Raw genomic sequence first — 18,564 nt, forward strand, 5'->3', positions numbered from 1 at the left:
AAACCTGTACACCCTTGCAGCATGCTCAAGGCCTGTTTCTGAGGCAAAGAAGCAAAAAAAAGTCAGGGGAATCCTGACAAACGAGGGAGGCACATGCAACACGTCTTATCGCTTGACCTCATGGCACTGGAAACAAAGGCTGGGGATATTGTGCATCAAACTGCCTTTTGCGCCGTAATGCACACATTTATCACAGGTCGTTGGATGGACAAACAAAAAAAAAACCCACAACCTCTAAAAATTCAGGATGAACCCGAAAAGCTCTACAACCTTTCCAGGTCAACTTAATTTGACCTTCTCGAAGCTTTTCGTTTCCCATGTCCACTTGTGCATGGCTTAAGTAGTTTTGGCACAACTTTTAACAAGGAGCTGATATGCAAAATTTACAAGCGTTTCAGCCGTAATTGGATCAATCCATTTCCTGGCTCAATTAGAATTGTTATTTAAACTATGAGGCTGTTGATTTTTTGATACTGTAAGACCAAGGAAACACCACCAACTTCAAACAGGGTGTTCTCACGCGGTGGCATCAGCATGTTGCAACACAAGAGACCGGTAAGGTCACAGAAAGGCGTACACAAATGCACACCCTTGCACATTTACAGCTCCTTGATAGAGAACAAATTGTGTAAAAAGTACGGGACAGTTCCATCTGTAAGGTCATCGCACATTTCAGGTTCATTCCTTCATTTTACCAAAAAGCCACTGACTACATTTGTGCGTACTGACTACATGAGTGCTGTTTGCAATAGCTGTCCGAAGATCAATTATGTTCATTTGTTAGACTGTGGGCGCAATAGGGAAAAAAGTTCTTTTCAGGGTGCCCTCGTTTTGCGAGTCCAACATCGGCTGCGCTTGAATCCTTTATATTGAATTTACCATCCGCGGCCCGATACCAGTGAGGATTAATCGATATTGGGTGGTCAGGTGTTTTACGAGTACTTTTTCTTCCTCCATCTGCTCAAAATACGGTTGGGGCAGACAAAGGTAAGTTAACCAGGCTTAATATTTACGATGGCAAATCCTTACGGGTGAGGTCAATACAGTTAGGCAAAGCCTCAGACTCTGTTGTCAACATGCGGCGCGTGTTATGAAATAAATTGGAGCTCAAATACGGCAACAAGTGCTTGTTTGTTGTCAACAAAGACATTCCCCAAATTCAAAATGATGGAGTGTTCACCGCTGCAGTGTAGTAATCAGATAAGCGAACAATTAGATGAGCAGCCGAGTCTTCTCTGTTACTTGTTGACTGCAATTATGACTTCCTGCTGCATTAGCGTAGGATAAAGATTAGGTAAAAAAAAAACCTACACATTTAAGTCATGTTGTGGCCCCCCCCAGGAATATGAATCCATCGTAAATCCAAAGACCCCCTGGACTTCCTCTCTGACAGCTGCCCAAGTGCACTACATGAAATCCAAGCAGAGCCGGGAGGTAGAAAAGACACTTAAGGCATGGTCACCACATAATTTCAAAGCCACATTTTCTTTACATCAGTCATATCGCATTTGGTTTACAAATAAAAGGGAACGCACAAAACTATATGATAAGTTGAGTGGAACCACAACATCTCTCAATGGGATGGGAAAAACAATCCATGTATCCTGAAGCAAAAATGTGAGTGCACTGTTTGACTGCAACCTGCAGGGGCGCTGTGGACACATTCTAAATTAGTTTGTGTCCTGAAGAAGAGAAAAGAGCAGTTGGGCTATTTTGACACAGACCTGGACCAGGCTCCATTATTCTGCTAAAAACTGGCATCCTAACAGGAGCAGAACATTCCAAGACACATTTCCTATACCAATTATTTAAAAAAAATACTAAATTGGAAAAAAAAAAAAAACTTTCTTGGTTAGTCAAAATGCCCATTTCTACTTGCAGAGTACAATCGAACGAATATAAAGTCTCCATACCCCTCTTCAAATACCAGGTGTTTGTGATCATTAAAAAAATGAAACCAAAATAAATAGTCAAAACCTTTTTTCACCGCCATAAAATGTGACCTATTTGTACAAATCAATTAAAATGTGAAAAAAAGCTCAGCTGTTCCAGGCCTTTCCTGACATTTCTGTAATCACATCTTATCGCCACGGTCTTGAGCATCAGTCTTGTCACGTCTCTCAGGAGACATGTACAAAACAATTTTCCAGGCATTAAATATACCTTACAACACATCGTCATCGAATGGAGAAAAGATGGACCAACAAGCGGCGTGGCCAAGAATGGAACATTCCTTCACAAGTGATGAAAAGATGAGAGGAAAACTGATCAGGCAAGATGCCAAGCGACCAAGAGCAATACTGAACACGCTGTAGGTATTTTGGGCAAATACTATCAATTTGTCTGATAGATTTATTCTTTTTCAATTGAGTTGTAAAGGTTATAAGTCACATTAATTGTGGAAAGTATTTTTTTTTCTTTTCACACCAAAGCCTGACATTTAACGGGGGTGTGTGGACTTATGATATCCACTGCACCTGGTGACTCGAGCTACAAAGTCCCCTACAACTCTGTTGCCACTGTCCTGTTAATTAATGCAACACATGCAACGGTGATGGTTGGGGACATCACAACAGAGTCCCTGTCAAAAAACCGCAGCGGGACCGGTGTCGCCGCTGGTCCGCGGCAAACAAAACGCTGCGGCACATGAACGGCGGGGAATGGCCGCGACGTCCCAATGCTGTGCCCCTCACATGTTGTACGCCACATATATGGGGTCCAGTTGGTCGGCCAGGAAGCCGTCTCGCAGGTGCATGCGTTGCTTCTCCCCTCTGGAGTTGATGGGGATGACGCCGGGGTCGACCACCACCACCACGCCCACAATGAGGTAGTGCTCCTCCAGCACCACGTTGGTGACCAGGGCTACCAGATCCAGGGCCTCTTGCTCCGAGCCTTCCAGTTCTACCACCACTACGAGCAGGTTGGTCCAAGTGAACACGGCGCTTCACATAAAACAGGAAACAAGTTAGTGAATTGTATATCCGGTTTATAAGGGGGGTGACAAAAAAAGCAGCTTTGACTGAAAAGATGTGCGTGTGTTTGTGTGTGGATGTAGGTGTCTATGTGTTGTAAACAGCCTATACTTAACTCATTCTCTCCCAAAGACGCTTTTAAACGTCTTTGCAGACTTGGTCCAGGATTGGCTGGTATTGAATGAGTTAATACGGGGAGGGGGGCGGGCGGGGGGACGTGGACGGTTGATTTCCGGCTCACCATTCAGCGATGCTCTTATGGGAACGGATGACAGAGGTCTCGATGTCAATCGGGTGGTATCTCATTCCCCGAAGCTCGAGGGTCTCGTCCACCGAGCCCACCACATAGAGGGCATCATGGCGCTCTGAGATGTGCGCATGCACGCACAAACAAACACAAATGAATACCGTCTTCCATTCCTTTGGCAGTTTTTTCACTTACCTTCAAGAGCTAGTGCAGTATTAAGTCATAATAAAATTACATGGAGATGAAAAACAAATCTCATCCATAAACATACAACTAGGAAGTAGGAAATGGATAAATGAGGAATTGTAACTAATAAAATAATACATTTGTGTCCAAAATGCTTTCAATTATTGGAAGGAAAATCAGGTCAGGTTGCTACAACCTCATTTCCTTTGAAATTATGTTGTTAAATCCCAGCTGGGAATTTTTTATTTATTGATTGGTGATATTTATCCGTGAAATAAATGCTCTGGTTGATGTAAATCATATTCAACAAGTTAAGTTTTTTTTTTTTTTACATTTATAAGCTTTAATATAATAAATAGTCATGGATAATATCAACATTGGGCAAAAAAAATTATGTGATTAAATATTTAGGGCCATATCGCCCAGCACGAAACAGGAATCTTAAATCAAAACGTGTTACCCAATTACGTGACATTCAATAATTTCCTCGCACACACAGTGTTTGAGAATCACCGAGCTTGCGGGAGAGAACACAGTCAGCAAGGGAGTCATTCTCACCTCCGCTGGCATCTGTCAGTTCCGTGCGGCGCAGGAAGCCCAGGTAGCCCGTCCTTGCCCACACCGTATGCGTGTCCCCGAAGCTGAGCTTGGTGTTGAAGTGGTCTGCGTGCAACGCTTCTTCTCCGTAGACGGTGTAGTAGCCCGTCGCATTATGAGGACTACTCACCCACACCTAGTACACGTGCGCGCGCGCACACACACACACACACACACACACACACACACACACACACACACAAACGGCACACGGTTGTCACCAATAGGTTTGGCGGCAGTGTGTGGATTGCAAAAAAGCAGAAAACAGGCTGCGCACGACAGACGTGTTTAGAGATGGGGTGGTATCCCACCGGCAAAGTAAATCACCACAATAAAATTGACAAGATGATTTTTTGCAACCTCAAAGTAATACCCCATCTGCCAAGAGTTAGCTTTGATATTTCTATTTCTTGTTTGAGTGCTACTCTTCTTGTACAGTACTACTTTTGTTTGTATTTTTTTCAATCAGTCTGAAGGCCTTGTACTATGCTGCCACTCATAGGTCAGCTATGGTACTACAACAGACATCCGCTTTGGTTTTAGAGTTTGACAATTGCTTGTGGAAGTTTTGGTGAGTTTATTGTCATTGTGGTATGTGTTTAGCCCGCTATTGTCGGGTTTCAGCTCACCTCTCCAAGATGAGAATCTCCCAAGGGACCTTTCGTCTCCGTGTTGGCAATAATCACCTTGACTCCAGGAAGGATCTGTAATCACAGCAAGATGACTAAGTCTTCTGCATCGTGTTAAGAGTGTTTTTGTTTGTTTGTTTGTTTTTTGTCACACTGTACCTTGCCGGACTCCATCAGGGGCAAACCGTGCGGGGATCCCCTTTCCACCAGGCGAACCCTGAATGAAATGCAAAAACAGAAATTAGGACAAATTTCTAATAGAACGTGCCTTTTCCATCATCTGGAACACTTCAGACTGAATATTTACTGAATGACGATCGATTATTATTAGAGTTTGAGTTGAGTAAATGTAGGTCAGTGCTTTTGACAAGTTTTTATAAAGCCCTTGTTGGCTCTGACTTCCCACAAGTCTTTTAAAGGTTACCACCTCTCACCTGTCATGTCGCAGAGCCCTCATGTCCACGTAAACCGTTGTGGGGTCCGGTCCCGCTGTGCCCTGAGGAACAACAAAGATGCAGAAATGAGCAAGTTGGACGTGAACGCGTCCTTCTGGTTTGCCATTAACACGATAAGTTGTTAGACGGCAACGTTTTTAATGCCGGGAAAATATCATAGGATTTTTGAAAATATTTTACTGATGCTGAGATTAATAAGATTGACGCTACAAAAGTAAAACGTGCTTTTCCGTTATTCTTTTAAATTTTGAAGTTTGAAAAAAAAAAAAAACAACAACAAAAGTATTTTCATTTCCCGTCACTGCTGGCTAGAATTTGCTGATCGCATGTTTCTGTTGCCTTTTAAAATCTCATTACATGACTAAGATGCAAGTGGAATATATTCAAAATGTGTATTTTTGTTACCTGTCTTGTTAACTGGCTGGAAGAAATAATATGGTTCGACCGTTTTGTAAAATCTAATATCTTGTTCAAAATTGTTATTTTGAACAAATGTATCATTGACAAAGGCAAAACGTTATTGGGACACAAGTACAGCACTACATTTATATGTTTAATTTATTAATTTTTATTAGTATGATCGTTTCATTCATTGCACCCTGCTCTCATGTCCTAAACAATTTCGAGAATCTTTTAAGCAATTAAATCAACGTTGACTTTGAATTACTCAGGTTAAATTCTCAATAATTCTCTTCTCAGTCAATTGGAGTCTTTTCAATTTACAATCATTTTCCTTAAATGTCTTTGCTGATTGGCTGGGTGAAATCGCTCGGTTCTACTGCATAATAGTGAGGTGGTTAGGGGGTCCATTTTGACTCCATGTAACAGGGTTCCTTGCCCTCATCAAGAGCTACCCGAGAACTATTCCAAACAAGAAATGAACGACCAAGAAGAACATTAAAACGGGACATTTCAGACGCAGCAATTGTTTCAGTGGCCTACATGAACACTCGCACCCAAATTCCATTGCATTTCTCTCGACATTGAATTGCGCTTGCTTTGGATTTGTCATCATTCTCTCGCCTCTGCCAAATGTCAAAGGACCAGCTAGCTATGAGGGTGAGTGACGGCCAATTTAAGGGCGGCAAAGCCAGCGCGCACGCACACACACGGGAGGGCTTTGCACAAAGCTGAGCCTTCATTCGATATGTCATCACATAAAGCCAATGGGGGTTTTAAGAACATAGAAGTTGCACTTTGCACCACTACAATAAATCAACTTTCCCACAGTATTTTTTTTAGATACACCTGTTGTGGTCAACTTGTTAACATGTTACTGAAAACATTGTTTAGGTTTTACAAGGGTTGAATTTTACCTTGGAGGGATTTTCTTTTAATCTGAATTATGGGAGGTTCCACGGTGTCAGGCAATCCCATCAACAAATATTTAATTTGTGTACGTGTGTGATCACCACACATTTTACATGAGCAAATGTTCGAAACAGACATCCGCCGATTCCTTGTTCTAATGTAAAGCAGCGCAGGCGGCATGAAGGCATCCGAGAAGCAGCCGATGCATAGAGAATGGCAGACCTGGCCGCAGACATGTTTGTGACAAGATGGGAGCTGAATTCTTGCCACGATGAAACAAAAACCATGAAGGCACAAACATAAGAGACACGCACACACATGGTGAAAAAAAAACAACAACAAAAAAACAGCAACAGCCCCCAAAAATAGCAAGCAACCACTCTTGTCCGACAGTACCTGCTCGACCAGTTTCCCTAACCTGTTGGGCTGACGGGACACATAAATAAAAGACATTTGTATCTGTTTATGTAGACATGTGGACGCACACTCCAATGCAATACATGCACGCAAAACAAAATAAAGAATCAAGAGAAGAAAAGATCAACGTTTTTGCACTCACTCACTCGCACACACACACACACACACGCACGCACGCACGCACGCACGCACACGCACGCGCACGCACACGCACACACACACACACACACACACACACACACGTCACATTTAAACATTAGGACAGAGTGGATGGTCGCATCATTAGTACACCGTCACCTACACAATTAATTATAATACATCTTGGATTTACAATAATTGAGAATTTTTTTGCAGGGAGAAAGTATCAATCAAAAATGTTTGGTTTTGATTGACATGAAATTGTGTTTAACTTTCAATGCAAATAAAAAAAAAAACATGCTTCGAAAATAAATGATTAGAAACACTGCAGCATGGTGGCTAGGAATCAACAAGTCTGCCTCATGGTTGTGCGATTCCGGGTTTGAATCTCAGTTGAGACCTTCATGTACTCCCTTATGTTTATTTGGGTTTCTTGCGCATGAACATGCATTTTTGGTTCACTGAAGATGAAATTTGGTCATCGGTGTGAATTTGAGTTTGATGGGTTGTTTATCTGTATGTGCACTGTGATTAGTTTGCAACCAGTCCAGGGTGTACTGTACCCGCCTCGCGCGAAAAGTCAGCTGGGATAATCTAGTACACCCTCCACCCTAAGGGAGAAAACTGCTATTAAAACTGGATGGATACTTTATTCATCTTGTAAACTAAATTTGAAATACAAAGGCTAATATTCATCATTCAGATGACGACACCTTTTGATGTATAAATTTGGAAAATGTTCACGAAAATGTCTTGGGGAAGTAACATAAATAAATAAAATCATCCATTATCCAGAAAAAAAAACATATATACAGTGATCAATGTAAAATGTGAAAAACAATTGTAAATAGCACTGCGATTTATCAATTTTGTATTTATATTGCACTTAATTGAACAGTGTTTGTTTGTTTTTTCTTCTTTCTACCCACATTCTTGCTGCGGGAGGCTGTAAATTTCCCCAGTGTGGGACAAATAAAGGATTATCTTATCTTATCTTATCCCTCGCTTGAACGGGGTTCACTTTCCGTAGCTTCGCTGTTTCACAGATTTTTTTGTGCAGTTTATTTAATGCTTTTAACCCTTTAAATCAGATCGCGTCGGTGGCGCCACGTGTCGACAGTATGATAAACAAGAGATTACTGTATATCACAGAGAGAGAGATTTAAAAAACTTTTTATATACAACCAGCTTCAACAGTGTCGATCACAACTGAGTATGATTTAGCATACATCTCTTAAATTGTATCTGAGTTTGTGAAGGTGTACCTAATGTTGTAGCCAGTTCGTGCGTACATAATCCCCCAGGCGCACACAGTTAAGAAACAGGTCAAGTCCTGACTGATGACTGCTCACCTGCAAACAGATGGCCACGTTCACCCTGCAGCCAAAGGTGGTGCTCACGGCACGCGCCGAAAGCCCGAGGTCCTTGAAGATCTTGGAGAAAGACTGCGTTAGCGCTATGCGAGGCCGCTCCTCCGCCACCACCATGCACGTGCGCACACACGATAGGTTGACATTCCGCAGCTGAAGATGGGAGATGAGTTAGTCATGAATTCCATACTTAAAGGGGAAGTCAAGTAAACGAATTACATTAGGCGGCTAATTTGCTACTTGCCGTCGACTGAAAATGATATCACAGTTGCTCAGGGTTTAGGTAACAACACACATGGCTCAGCATCAGAAAATAGGTGACTTCCCTTTTAAGGGGACATGTTACAGAAAATTGACGTTCAATTGCTCGGAAGTCGTTTTAAACAACCAAGTAAGTCTTTTGTTATCTGCCAACAGTATTTCTAAAATGTGGTTGTGAGCACAACGTTCTAATTTATGTGACATAATATGATGAGTCCAGTGAGAAAATCCAGAGCACCCCCACTCCTAAATAACAGTGTAAACGCGGCTTTCATATGATTCTGTTCTTAACAATTTTTTTGTCACTGATTTTGGACATCTATTCAATTTTGGTATAAAAATAAATACATGACTCAGCATTTCATTTCCTGTTATCAACATGACAAGATTTGTTCCACAATGCAAGCTTTTATTAACAACTAATGGTCTGCTCTGCCACACTCAGGCGACATCAATATAACAGGGTTTGTTTAACAGGACAGTATGTTGACTGGGTCACACGGTGGCTTATTTCACAGTGCACTTAGGCAAGCACAAAATAGTTTGAATTAATGAATCCCCATGCCCCGCACCGCCCCAAAAAAGTGTTACACTCACCCGTAGCGCTTCCGTCTGCGAGCCCAGGCCTTTGGTGCACATTTCCATGACTGAGTAGGAGCAGAAGGTGACACGAACTTTGTACTGGCTGACGGCAGCCAGCCATACACACACGTTGCTTTCCAGCTCCAGAGGGGGAACCAGGATGGACTGGTGACCAGAGTACACACTGTAACCCACAAACATACAATATGTGGATTAATAAAAATAATAATAATAAGGTTGATAAAAAGTTGGCAATTGGCAGGAATGAGTATGAGCAGCACAGTTTTTTCAATGAACATTGATGATGGGTCACTGAAAGGTCATTCAGCATGACTATGATGACCCTGAAGGTTCTGCAAGAAAGGAGCAAATAAGATATTGAGGTCATGGATCGGTCCAGTCAGTCTCTGGACCTCAACCCAAAGGAAAAACCTAATCCATTCTGAACTGTATGTAAACCTGGTGACCAACTACAAGAAATGCCATACTTGGCAATAAGCGTTTCTCTACCAGGTATTAAACTTATGCTTTGGATTAAATATTTCACTCAATAAAATGTAATAAATATAAATTATTCTATAACTTTTTTGGAACGGATTGCTTTTTTTGTCCCAGGGATTCACTTTATTATTGAAGTGGTTAAAAAAATACTTTGCTAGGGACAACTCCATTGTAAATATACTGTATAACGCGTTTTATTAAAATAGCTTGTGTACTTTTTAACTTGCTCAGTCACATTTGCCGGATAATATATCTGATAATTATACAACAGTGAGTGAAACTCTGATATGCTGTATGACCAGGGCTCACCTGCACAGGCACCAGAGCGCAAAGCCCAGGCCGCAGTACGGGTCCAGGCAGATGGCGATCTGGCGAGAAGGGTAGAGCTCACACTGCAGCTTGATGGAGCGACACAAAGCACCAGTGGCCGCGTGGGACATCTGAGAAAAAGATGCAGGGCATCTTAAAAGATTCATCCAATGTCCAATAATGACAATTTGTGAAAAAAACAACAACTCTTGCAGTACACACTTTGACTCCTGCCAGGATGCCTGTGGTGGAAACGCTAAAGTCAAGGTAGGCTAACATCTCCGGAGTTGGGGGCTTGTAAATCTGAGGGCTTTTCTTCCTGGGGAGGTCATCTGAATAAATAAATTTAAAAAACAAACATTTGTCAGCATGAAATAAAGGCATTCATGTTGTACATCATAACTCACCTGTGTCCAGCACCATTGGCCAACTCTTGACGTCCACTGCAGCAGCGGCCTCTTTGGATTTCAGCAGCTTCATTATTGCTTGAGTGGTCAGGATACACACTGACTTACTGACCTGCAACACGCGCACAGTACTCTGACTGCATTACTACTTCATGTAAATCAGTGGCGGGTGGTAAATTTTGGACCTGGGAATTCAGTGGGTATTTAGGGATTTAATCCACTCCTTAATAATGCGATAACACCACAATATGCCACCCCCACCCAAAAAAACTGTAAATAATAAAAAATACGTTCAGACTGCAGAGCGTGTTACTAAACTGTTCCTAAACACCCGACATTGTACAGACTCACCAGAGATGCTAATGCAGAAGCTCCTACTTGTCTGTGTAGGGTAATTTGTCCACTCTACATAACTACCCCCCCCCCCCAATAAAAATCCAGATTGAACACAAGCCACTCTGCTGCAAAGCAGTGTTGGTTGGAATAGCCTCCTAAAGTCCAGTTTTTCTAGAAAAGTACACCTTGAAAGTGAATTCTCAATCCTGGTCCGATATCGTCCTCCATCGTAAAAAACGCTTCGGTCGCACATCGAGCGTAACCAATCTGGAGCGATCGAGTTGCCCTTAAATATGGCACCAGCCACACCATTTTTCAGTAGCTTATAATTAAAAGTTTACCCACGCCTGGTCGACAGGCTGCGTTGTTACCTCAACAATCATCTTGACGGTGGGAAGGGTGGTGGCCAGGTTTTGCGGGTGTGGAGGTCTGACAGTCACCGGGACACAGCCAGCATACAAGCAGCCATAGAAGGTGGCGATCAGGTCGATACCTGCGCACAAACAAATGCCCTGACTTGCTGCTTTACCATTCACATGCTGCTGGCGTGACTGTGAGAGAGAACCTCAGGGCTATGTTTCGAGTACCTGGCATGTAGACAAGGGCAACATGGTCCCCGGTGTTGAGACGGGCCGTCAAAGCTGCAGCCACGCGCTCGGCCCGCTTGTGGAGCTGAAGACAAGATGCTGCACTGGCCACCGTGCCCTACAGAATAAATCACATGGCAAATGTATCGATGCAGCACTGTCTGGCAATGGCTCCTTCATAAACAGTTGGCATTTCAGTTAAGATATCCTTTATTTGTCCCGCAATGGGGAAATGTACAGTTGATTAGTCCAGCGATTCCCAATCTGTAAATCCATGTGTAGTGTGGAAGATGCAAAGTTAATGATGTTTTATTGATGTCCATGTTGTTTTAATTAGGTAGCCCATGGTAGCTATCAATTAAACTTTACTAGGGTTACCAGAGAGGGCATATAAGATCAAAAGTAATTCAAAATAACAGGAATGTACAGTACATTTGTAGCTATTAACATGTTTTAGTAAACAGAAGTTGAACATTGGTAAGTTTCTCATTTCCAAGAAAAATTCTGAGTAAAAGAGCTTTTTGTGAAAGGATACATTTCAAGCAGAACTTTCACTTTGATGATGGTGTTTATTCATGTTGTTAACACCACACTCCTTCTGCATGTCACCTCGTGATGTGGGATCGCACCGTATGACACCCCACACCCATTCACACGGAGTGTGGACCAAATAATTGGGTTTTTACAAATGCACATTTTTTGCGTTTTGGCATGAATTGAGTTCAAAGAAATGCAGAGACACAGCTCCGCAGATGAAAACGTACATTCTGAATTTCCATGTGCTATTTATTCAACGATGAGACTTGCTTTTCAGTTCAGAGCTGAGATGGAAGTGGATCTGCAGAGGTACCTTGGCATTCAGAACAAGGAACAGCTGATGGTCCGGAGTGGCCTGCGCTCGCCACTGTAGCACATCTTGAATATAGAGGAACTAGCAGTGCCAGGAACCATGGACACATGGAGAGACAAATGCAACTTAACATATGAAATGAGGAATACAATCTGTGTTATTACTCTTATGCTAATTAACAAAAAATATAAACATATATTTTAACATACTACTGTTGGAAAACAACAGTCAACCTCACTATCGTGGATAGTAATTCAAAATGTGTGATGGGGTGATGAAGAGTCATTCCATGACCCTGAAACCTTTCCTCCCAACCCCACTGGTGAGTACCTGCTCATTGTCTTCCAACTGGGTTACGTCTCTCCCACAGGCCTGTGCGATCCTCTTCCCTGCCACCAGATTGCCTACGATCATAGAAGCAGGCCCAACCTCTGCAGAACACACACACATACACAAACACACATCCATCCATCACTCATTTAAAACAATTCCGACAAAGTATCTTCCTCCAGCGGGCAGGTTTACGGCTGGATACCCGGCTGCTTTTGCCTCGGCTTGGGGAGGTTGGTGACGCACGTGTGAGGGCACATTAAGACATTGCAAGGATGCAAGGCACCCTCCAAGAAGCGCTGTTTGGTCTCTGATATGTGAATGCCGCCGAGGGGGGCCTTGGGAAGCGTGTTGGCAGGCACCAGGGCCAAGCAGTAAACACCCACTTGGTGGATGCTGTCGATGGCCTGGAAGAAACACAGGAGAACTGTTTTTTGTTTTCTGCATATATTTTCATACACGGCTATAACCACTTGCACTATAGAACGATATCCATTGCAAATGTTTTACAGAGATACTGTTTTGACGGGATTTGCTAAAGAATTTACGGAAAGTACACGCCATTGTTTCATATGAACTTTCTGTCAAGTTCAAATAAAGGCCCATCGACACGGTTTAAAAAAAAAAGTTGCAGAGACCTGAAGGATGCGGCTCATCCACTGGAAACTGTCTTCCTCAGAGGCATCCGGTCTCTGCTCCGCCACCACGACAATCCTCTCGTCGTGTAGCACCGACACAGAAAAAACAGCTATCCTGCAATGCACCGGGCACAACAACCCTCGTAAAAACAATCTTGGGATTTGAAAACTCACTTGCCACAATAACAATCACACCAGCGCAATCAGTCAAGATCCAACAGGATAGTTTTACTCAATATTCGGTCTTATTCTGCTCGATGAGACGTATTCTTTTGAGAAAACCACAATGTATCCTAAGATGAACACTATCTGCTGTGTGACTTACTAACTTATGAACACACACTATTAAGACAACATTTTAACACATACACAATCAAATGCAAGCATAAAATATATGAGCTGTGGCCAATAGCAGGCCCAATGTGAGTGTGTATTTTACCATCCTCATGATACTACTGAAAAGTGAATCTGCAACGGTGGATGTGTCCTTATACCCATTTAATAATGCATAATGAGAGTGCGTGACAAGCATATCGGATCTCCTCTGATTGTGCAGGTGCACATCAGGTTGCGGCTGGTGAGACTGACTAACAAATTGTCGGGTCTTCTAACCTGCCCCTGTAAACAAACTTCATGGGCTCCACCGCAAGAGCCGTGGCGACAACGTCGTCAGCGTTGTGCCTCCGCCCACTGACCACCATCAAGCCATCCATCTTCCCTACGACGAACACGAGGCTGTCCTGGTGGCAGAACACAAAGTACATGTTTGGAAACCATTCACTATAGTCTTGGGGCTGCATTTATATTGCATGGCACAAATGACAATATTCAGATTTTTAATTTTTTTTTTTTTGCTCTCAAGTGTCACAAATTGAAAATGTGTCGGGGCAGCGTGAACAGAAAAAATGTATGACTCAGAAATGCGATGCTTCTGAATGTGGATCTGATATGTAAATGCTGGTGCGGCGTACGTGCACAGTTCGGATATAATCCGTCAGTGGTAGCTTGATGTCCCTGAAACACTCCCACATCTGCCTCAACAACACAAATAAATACTGTACATAAAAAATACCTGCTGACAATATAAATGACAGGAAAAGCATAAATATTTGAATAGGGTCTCAAATTGCCGCATTCGAGGTGCTTCCATCATTAACGAAGGAAAATGGAGTGTTGCAATCAGGAATTTTTTTTTTCTTTCAAAACATTACTGTATGTTTTGAACGAGGGAGAGTGCCTCGCTCAACAGTACCACCTTGGAAATGATCAGGAAGCAGACTCTCCAACTACTACTTGCCTATGTTCTAGTACAGTGGTTCTTAACCTTGTTAGAGGTCCTGAACCCAACCAGTTCAAATGCATCTTCACCGAACCCTTCATTAGTGAAAAATAAAAATGAGATTTTTTGACCAGTTCAAGACATTAAAAAAAACATTTATTAAAACCAGAAAAAAAGTAAATTCCATTTGAAGACAGAAGCATACATTTTTTAATTGTGCACAAAATGAACTGTGCATGACGTACTATCACGACAGTCACACGTTGACTACGGAGCGAACTAAATTTTCCTGCACCACTGATTGGACAAGCAATGTCATGTGATCATCTGCAGCCAGTGATGGCCAAGCGAGCGTAACGTAACTAATTAACATGTTGAGTCGGGTGTGTCTTAACCTCCACGGCAGAGGCTCCTAGTGGCAGTGGGACTGGAACCCTGAGCGAGTCATTACAGATATACTGCCACCTCCCAAACATGCTACGTAATGATGAATATTTGTAGTTCTGTATTATTATTTAATGAGTGTTAGTAAACGTCTGACAAAAACACTATGAATTTTTTAGTTCTAGTCTGCCATATTTCACATACTGTACAACTGAGACACACTGAGGCCTGGCCCCGAATCAACGCGACAGATGTCAAGGGCGCTGCACAAATTCTGATTCCCGGCTTCACTGATTTGGAAAAAGTCAAACGGCTCATTCAATGAGCTATTTGCATATTCCATCTCAGATTATTTTCAGGAGCACACCGAAGTGATGAGCATGCGGTTAGCACTGCCCAACTCAATTTATTGGGTGTTATTTGTGTCAGCCGAACCATTAATGAGGGCTTTTTGTAACCAGGATGCAAGTTTAAGACTTTTAGTGCTCACTGGAGGTGTTTTTGGAATTGCTTTTCGATCACTATTGGTTTGTGCTCGGGACGAAAAATATCTCGGTGTCACATACAATTATTGAGAATTGATATGACTGGAAGTAAGCAGATCGAATACGGATAAATGAACACAATTGGTGACTTTCGTTGAATTAAAAATGAAAAACATAGCAGAGATTTACAAAAAGTATGAACACAAAAACAGGCAGGTTTAAAAACTTTGGATTAATTGCGTGATAGGGAGAACTTACTGGTCCCACAAAACCCAGCAGGGAGGTCCTGGTGAAGGTTCGATCACTGACTGGAATTCCAGTTGACGTGACTGGTGTGGTCTGCGTCAAAATGTGACCATTAGCAGTGGCAAATGCAGAACAACTCATATTTGATCACAGTAATTTGCCAGTGATAAGGAAAGTTATCCAGATACAAAGATATGTACAGTTTTAACCAAATACATATTGGAAGAAAAGGATGGTTGATATATTTGGATATCTACGGATATAAACGGATACAATTTTCTCATCAAAATAGAAGAATGGCTTCAAGCATAGCATGAGAAAATGCTTCGAGTAAAATTTCATGTAAACGTCAGCATTGAGGTAGTGTCTGGTGTGACCTTGGCAAAAAAAAAAAAACAACAAAAATAAACAAAGACAACCTTGGATTGATGCCGTTTTAATTTCCTTCACACCTCTCTCGTAGAAACTCTTCACGCCATTTTTATATCGCTTGTGGATGTAATCAGAACTGTAAACCCCCTTCTAAATGTGAACACTATAGATGATGACAATTAAAAAAAAACAAATATTGCGCTAAAGTTGTCCAAAATAGGAGTTTAAAAAAATGTATTTTAATCAAATATGCTGGTGATAAAACTTTACTGCTCCTGATGGTGTGATATTGCTCACAGTATTTTATGGTGATGCAGCAAAAGCATTTTTCCCCAACGTAATTAGAAACACTCACCTCAAATATGTTCTTGGTCATGCCCTGAAGGCCGTAATAAGCCGCGCCCGTGCATCTTGAGCTGACGCAGATTTCTCCCACCTCGTCTGTCTGACAGAGGTACGGCGTCCCCTCCGCTCGCACCACACATACCAAAGCTGTAAAATGACATTCAATCAAACATCGGGGCCATTTTTCAAGTGTTGTCATTTAACATGCGATTGTGTACGGCACCTCCGGGCATGACCTGTCCCACATCCTGCACAGTGAGGACAGAGAGCTTCTCCTCAGTGTCCACGCGGATCACGCTGTGGCTCAGTCCACCCATAGACAACACCGCCTTGCCCGGTGAAGGGACGCCCGTCTCTGGAGGTCTAAAGGTCAAAGTCGTATTCACTCGATTAGCAAATAATCAAACCGAAGCCCAATTAGGCTGACGGACAGTGAAAACTAGTTAGTTATAACTAGGTGTTTGGGCAAATCTATGGTTGAAGGAGTTTTACAGTGCTGGAATGCCTTCGTATGAGGTAAAAAAAAAGAGACCCACAGAGCAGTGAAACAAGAACACAATGACCACACGAATGCAGGAGCTGCTGTAGACCACAGCTCACTCCAAGACACTCAAGAGGCAGATTGACTGTAGTCACACGCCACAATCGCAGAACTAACACTCTGCTGGACGGTAACGTATACAGCAGTTTCATATTGGAACCATCTTCCACCATGTCTACTTGTTATGGTCAAAACACTTAAGTTTTAAAGGGAAAACTCAATTGTATTTTTTGGCATTCGACTCAGCATGACTTAAGATTTGTTCTTGGTTTTACTGTTCGGTGCTTTCTACCGTCTTTATTACCGATTTGTTTTACTGTTTATTGTATATGTTAAATTGCTCCATGTACAGCACTTTGAATGCAGTGGTGGCTGCTTGAAAGTGCTCTATATATACAGTTGAGTTGAGTAGAAAAAAAGGCAAGATTAACAATGCTTGCCGTTTGTGTGTGTGTGTGTGTGTGTGTGTGTGTGTTCAAATACTAATTTACAGTGTGTTTAAATCTCCCTCAAAATGCTGCATTTTTACTTATAGCAAGTGGGTCTGTCGCATATCCAAATGTATAACATAACCAAAAAGCTGCAGTAACGTCATCTGACCTCCGGATGGCGACAGTCATGGCTTCTGAAGAACTGGCACATGGACAGATCACCTCGGGTCGCAGCCCACGTGCCTGGAACACGTTGAGAAAGGCATCGCAGGAAGATATTGACCCTGTCCATGGCATCATTCGGCAGCACACAGGAAATAGAGAGACGCAGAAACGACTTTGAGTCAGTATGAAGAGTACCAACACAAGGACAAATAGGCGACGTTGTGTGCCATTTGATATTTTTGGTATTTTATTTGATTGCACGCGGACTCACATGGGTTGGCTCCGTCGGCTACAATCAGCATGCGCAGAGAGCTCAAGCTGATGTCTCGCTGGTCTCTTTGAGCCAGCAGAGACCAGTGCATGTCCCTCGACTTCACCACGGCCACCCGTGCTGGACAGCGAATATCACAAAAAAACATGTTGGACACATCTCACAAACAGATAAAATCATACCTGACAGATCAACGTCATGTTCTTAAACAGATTCCTGGCATTTCCTTTTATATCAACGGGGAAAGATGAACTAAACTGGGTTTTGCGACTCCTCTTCAAACGTGGCAATCGGGTAATTGGGGCATCTTGAAAACGTTTTTAAAAAGTGTTCAAAATATTTTCTCTTTTTGGTTGTCATGATAATGGCACTAACTCCATCTAAAGATGGCTGACACACATTCACACAGACCGACCGACCATCACCTTTGTATGCGTGTACTTTCTGTATCCACGAGAGAGGGTTGACTTTCATTAAGGAGTAAGGAATGCTGATCACATGCATCCGATTCATGACGCTCTGCGATGACAAGCAAGGAGATAATTAAATTTCACGGTCATCACGTCAACGTAAACAAGCTTCGACTTAAGACTTCATGAGAAATAGAAACAAATGTAGGGTAGTAGCCATGCATTCGGATCCTGATTACGTCAGTGCATATCTGCAGTTCAGCGATTCCCCACGGTTCACCGATTGCATATCCGGTCTAACTCAAGAGTTTTTATTCTGTTATTATTGTGCATTTTTATGCTTGCATTTTGTTTTTGTTTCCAAATACCGTTTATCATAACAAGCAGGCTAGTGATAATAAAAATGATTTTAACGCACTCACAGCGAGAACCCCATGCCATAAACCCGCTTCTCTCTTGAAGTCCAGCACATTGGTTATGGTCTCAGCTGTGGATCATAAAAGTTGTACATC

The 18,564-nt window shown here is 42.4% G+C and overlaps 1 protein-coding gene across 5 annotated transcripts in view; it reads right to left on the reverse strand.

Moving 5' to 3' along the window:
* Window positions 1-356: 356 nt before the first annotated feature.
* Window positions 357-18,564, reverse strand: part of dip2a (disco-interacting protein 2 homolog A) — a 75,688-nt gene continuing 57,480 nt past the window's right edge. For 3 of the 5 annotated variants that reach the window (XM_052081434.1, XM_052081432.1, XM_052081431.1), the window contains 26 exons: window positions 18,475-18,539; window positions 18,068-18,161; window positions 17,643-17,762; window positions 17,376-17,490; window positions 16,458-16,597; window positions 16,245-16,381; window positions 15,530-15,610; window positions 13,736-13,863; window positions 13,124-13,238; window positions 12,691-12,892; window positions 12,486-12,586; window positions 12,156-12,236; window positions 11,306-11,423; window positions 11,090-11,211; window positions 10,383-10,494; window positions 10,198-10,307; window positions 9,976-10,106; window positions 9,181-9,349; window positions 8,305-8,475; window positions 6,794-6,823; window positions 5,066-5,127; window positions 4,791-4,848; window positions 4,632-4,706; window positions 3,964-4,138; window positions 3,214-3,337; window positions 357-2,942 (listed from right to left, as the gene is read on the reverse strand). In XM_052081434.1, the coding sequence (XP_051937394.1) occupies window positions 2,690-2,942; window positions 3,214-3,337; window positions 3,964-4,138; window positions 4,632-4,706; window positions 4,791-4,848; window positions 5,066-5,127; window positions 6,794-6,823; window positions 8,305-8,475; window positions 9,181-9,349; window positions 9,976-10,106; window positions 10,198-10,307; window positions 10,383-10,494; window positions 11,090-11,211; window positions 11,306-11,423; window positions 12,156-12,236; window positions 12,486-12,586; window positions 12,691-12,892; window positions 13,124-13,238; window positions 13,736-13,863; window positions 15,530-15,610; window positions 16,245-16,381; window positions 16,458-16,597; window positions 17,376-17,490; window positions 17,643-17,762; window positions 18,068-18,161; window positions 18,475-18,539 (3,089 nt within the window). In that variant the 3' untranslated portion in view covers window positions 357-2,689. The remainder of the gene's footprint in view (window positions 2,943-3,213; window positions 3,338-3,963; window positions 4,139-4,631; window positions 4,707-4,790; window positions 4,849-5,065; window positions 5,128-6,793; window positions 6,824-8,304; window positions 8,476-9,180; window positions 9,350-9,975; window positions 10,107-10,197; window positions 10,308-10,382; window positions 10,495-11,089; window positions 11,212-11,305; window positions 11,424-12,155; window positions 12,237-12,485; window positions 12,587-12,690; window positions 12,893-13,123; window positions 13,239-13,735; window positions 13,864-15,529; window positions 15,611-16,244; window positions 16,382-16,457; window positions 16,598-17,375; window positions 17,491-17,642; window positions 17,763-18,067; window positions 18,162-18,474; window positions 18,540-18,564) is intronic. The other 2 variants (XM_052081435.1, XM_052081433.1) reach the window with 1 other exon arrangement.

Source organism: Hippocampus zosterae, chromosome 12 (genome assembly GCF_025434085.1).
Source record: "Hippocampus zosterae strain Florida chromosome 12, ASM2543408v3, whole genome shotgun sequence".
Classification (NCBI taxonomy): domain Eukaryota; kingdom Metazoa; phylum Chordata; class Actinopteri; order Syngnathiformes; family Syngnathidae; genus Hippocampus; species Hippocampus zosterae.